This window comes from Synchytrium microbalum (genome assembly GCF_006535985.1).
Source record: "Synchytrium microbalum strain JEL517 chromosome Unknown SmJEL517_scf0107, whole genome shotgun sequence".
Lineage (NCBI taxonomy): Eukaryota > Fungi > Chytridiomycota > Chytridiomycetes > Synchytriales > Synchytriaceae > Synchytrium > Synchytrium microbalum.
In genome coordinates this window covers 6,589-10,813 of record NW_022158456.1, presented here as the reverse complement: position 1 = coordinate 10,813, position 4,225 = coordinate 6,589, and the positions used below count along the sequence as shown (strand labels likewise).

Sequence of the window (4,225 nt, the reverse complement as noted above, 5' to 3'; positions counted from 1 at the left end):
ACGGCAAATCAAGATCTCAACGTGATTGTCTACCGTGCCTTGGATGGCACGACAACACATCTAGTCGATTTGTTTCATTACTTGGCCAAAGACCGATTTGCTCATGGGGCAATGAAAAATTGAGAATGGTATGAATTCGTGGCACCTTGATGGAAGCCATTGAACCAGGGTGTTTTCAGTTCAAATAACTGCGTCAGGACCGATAGCACAGCTGGATCAGGATAGTTTTCTGCTGTAGCCCACATGGAAAGCGAAAGTCCATCAGGTCGGCCTACAAAGATTGGCAACACCCTGACATTTTCAGATCCGGATAATGGTGGCCTTCCAGCGCCAGTTTCAGTTACATTGTCGACTAGTTCCATTGGTTGAGGGCTAGGAGATTGATTCTGGCGTGACGGTGGTGTTAAAGTTGCTTTTTTTGTGAGTTTGTTGTAAAACGACTGGACTTGCATTCTTGACGATTCTATTCCTGAGGATTTGCATGGAATGATCACTAATCAGCAGCATTATATGCAGATCTTATATGTGACTGAACGAACAGATTCGTTATGTTCCAAACACCTAGTTGCATTTTTTCCTTCACATCTTCTGACGACCAGCTAAAAGTACGAAGTAAGTAAACAACTAGTAACTTCTCCATCGATCTTGAGCGTGATCGTCTTTAAGGTTCTCACATATTTAAGGTTCTCAAAGATTCACCGCCTTCTCTAAACTCCACATTGCACCATTCTCTACTACACAGAGAGAGCAAGCCTGAATGTCTCGATCTCTAGCTATGAAGAAGCTCTTGACACCTCCAGATCATCTCTTACAGACAGTTTATGCTGGTATCGAAATCGAATTGTCATCAAAACCTTCTTGGTGTGTCTACTTCTACGATGGATTCTCTCGTGAGTCGCTATATCAAGTAAAATCGCATGAGAATTATGTGAATGTTTATGTGTCAACTTTGAAATAGGCACTGATTATTATGTTCGGGATGTCTCTGATAAACTATACAGTTTGGCATCAGATGAATCATACGCTCATGGGATGAGCAAGATATTAGAGCAAATTGAAGATGAGATTGTGCAATGGATTTTGGAGTGGTCTGAGAAGCATCGTTATAAGGTGCATGCCGCTGGTGTTGGCATTGTTGACAGGTAACCAAAAACGTTCATAAGATGGGAGGTTAATAGCTCTTGGTCGACTTTTGCGGAGCGCTTCTCGTAATTCCATTTCTACAAATCTCTGAATCACATGATTTTTCCCCACAGGGACTTGTTGTTTGGAGTGCAAAACCAGACCGTCGTGTCCCTCGAGAAGGGCAGTTTGGCACACAATACACGTCAAACTGGCAAACCGCTCTATGGCTTTCCTAAACCAATTATTCTTCTTTCACAACTCGATGCAAGTCCACCAGAAGTGTTGACGTCTCGATTACCAGCCAAATTATGGTCCGATTTGGACATCCTACCAGTCTTGTGCTGTACTTACGGACCAGGAATCGAAGAGAGAGCTTGTTCAGCAGCACGCAAATGCATCAGTTTCTTTGGACCTCTTGCTGGTGTTAATGTGCCGAGATTGTGTATTGGAAGTCACAATGAGGTGGAAACAATGTCATGTCGAAATCGTCTTCTATCTGTGTTTTTTTGCCAACAATGCCCTTTCCAAACAGGTCGAAGTAGATGCAAATGGCTGGATTCATATGGTTGACTTGTCTGATTTCAGACGTCAGTTCTCGTCTGATGGATCATGGCAATTCTTACTCAAAATGGCTGAAAGAACCCGTAATCGTAATCTACGCATTGGGTTTGTTTCTTCGACTGCTCAAGGTGGAGGTGTTGCTCTTATGAGAGTAAGAATTCGAGAATTTTTAAGACTTTGTGATTGCAGAAATTTAGCACTACAAATAGATTGTAAACTTTCCGTTTTTATGTTCAATAGCACGCACTGATACGCCTCCTCAAACTCTTGGGTATCGATGCTCATTGGTTTGTCACCCGTCCGTCTCCTACAGTCTTTGATATCACAAAGCGGAAAATTCATAATGTTTTGCAAGGCGTAACCAATGATGTATGGTTGACAAAAGAAGATGAAGTAATACTTGAAGAATGGTGGAAGGATAATGCTGAGAGGTACTGGACTGGAGGTCCATTCATGAACTTGGATGTACTTGTAGTTGACGATCCTCAACGTAAGCTCTAAAGTAGCTGTGAACCTTCAGTCTCAGATTGCTGCTTTTTTCACTTTCTGCAGCTAATGAAATTATGTTTCATAATGGTTAGCTTGCGGTCTCATTCCAATTATTCGAAGTGTAAATCCCAAGTGCAAAGTTGTTTATCGTTCCCACATTCATCGTGAGTTTTGTGCGTCTTTGCTTAACCTTTTTTGTTGCACTGACAATATTTTAAACATAGTTCGAACCGATTTGATTGAGACTGAAGGTACTCCACAGCATCATGTATGGCAGTTCTTGTGGAAGCAAATCAAAGAAGCTGGTATGTATCGGCTTTTCCTTTCATGTGAAGGTTGAGTGAGAAAAAAGACTCTATGTTACAACACAAATTGAACGTAGATTGTTTCATCAGCCACCCTGTTGCAGATTTTGTACCTTCTGGAGTCGACTGTGTTTTTGGTTTGCCTGCAAGCACGTGTGGTTTTTTGGATGGGCTAAATAAGGAGTTGAGAGATCTAGGATACTACCAACACTTTTTCGTGGGTACAAGGCTGCTTGAATCAAACTTTTTTTGGTTTCTGACCTCAATTGTTGTTTTGTAGAATCGCGTCTGTCATGAACAAATTGGACGCCAAGCGGATTTTAGCAACAGGCCATACATTATTCAGATATGCAGATTCGATCCATCAAAAGGTGGGACTATGTAGTAGAAACATTAGTTTTGGTGTCGGTGTTTACGCCAACTTTTGCTTTAGGAATACCCGACCTTATCGAAATCTACGCCTTGTTCCGTGCTCGCATTCAACAAGACCATCCAACTTGGTCTACATCCAAGATTCCTCAGCTCGTTATTAGCGGTCATGGAAGTGTAGATGATCCTGATAGCGGTGTGGTAAGATGAAAACATTCCATCATAGCAGCTTTATTTTCTTTTTGCTCATCGTGATCTCTCGAATTTAGATCTTTGAGCAAGTCTTGGAATTGCTCGAGTCTTCTCGATTCTCAAGTATTCGAGATGATATCCTCGTTGCTCGAGTACCTAGTTCTGACCAACTGCTTAATGCTTTGCTGTCTGGATCTATGTTTGCTTGTCAGATGTCCACGAGAGAAGGTAAGTGAGAATATAGCTTTCAGATTAGCTCAGTCGTATTCTGACTCTATCTGTCTTTGTAGGATTTGAGATCAAAGTTACCGAAGCCTTGTCAAAGGGTATCCCTGTTATAGCATGTAAGCTCACACTTCCAAAATCAGCCTGCTGTACTAGAATAACCAGACACTACCATAATTTTAGATGCGTCAGGTGGCATTCCGATTCAGATCTGGGACGGTGTAACTGGTGAGGTCCACAATTGAGGTGATACCCGTCATACCAACTCGCTGACCAAAGAAACGTCTGCTCTCAGGTTTTCTGGTTGAGACTGGCAATAAAGAAGCTGCTGCTGATCGCTTCTACTTGCTCGTTACTGATTCTGCGTCGCGAGAAAAGATTTCCGATGCTTGTAGAAGGTGCACATTCGACGATTACTTCACGGTGTGTACTTCAAATGAATTCCTTTTCGGTTCTAGAACAAATGTTGGCTTGACCACCTCTTGATCATACAGGCCACGAATGCAATCTGCTGGCTTGTACTCTGCAATGCCGTTTCTGACGGTACATTAGCAAGCCGTTCTAGACAGGTGAAGGCTGTCATCTCTACTCAACTCGATAATCCATTGACAGAAGATCAACATTCAACTGACGTGATGGTTCAACGTGTATGCGCAATTGATTGGGAAGCTTGGAGAATAAAAGCACGTCGCGAGTACAGTGGTGGAATGACATGGGTCAAGGATTTATGGAGCTTGTACTCGTCATGAATTCTTGACTATTGCCCAGTATATGAAAATTCATTGGATTAGTATTTAAAGTAGCACTAAGTAAAAACCAAACAACAACAATTAAAGAATTATCACATAAACACAAGACGATCATGTAAATCAATTATAGCTTACATGCATGGACAAACCATTCCTTTTCTTGAAACTGAAAAGTACTTGATCTAAGTTTTCTCCTCGCTATTTTGAGCG

General features: G+C 41.8%; 1 protein-coding gene across 1 annotated transcript; it reads left to right on the top strand.

Annotated features, from left to right (window-relative positions):
- Positions 1-757: 757 nt before the first annotated feature.
- On the top strand, positions 758-4,015 carry SmJEL517_g06276 (uncharacterized protein; the record flags this gene model as incomplete). Its single annotated transcript, XM_031172202.1, has 14 exons — positions 758-890; positions 959-1,142; positions 1,257-1,587; positions 1,658-1,837; positions 1,927-2,176; positions 2,400-2,480; positions 2,558-2,697; positions 2,761-2,851; positions 2,914-3,050; positions 3,119-3,269; positions 3,332-3,385; positions 3,450-3,494; positions 3,562-3,689; positions 3,761-4,015. 14 exons carry the CDS (start codon positions 758-760, stop codon positions 4,013-4,015), a joined length of 2,160 nt encoding a protein of 719 aa, XP_031021823.1.
- Positions 4,016-4,225: the final 210 nt, after the last annotated feature.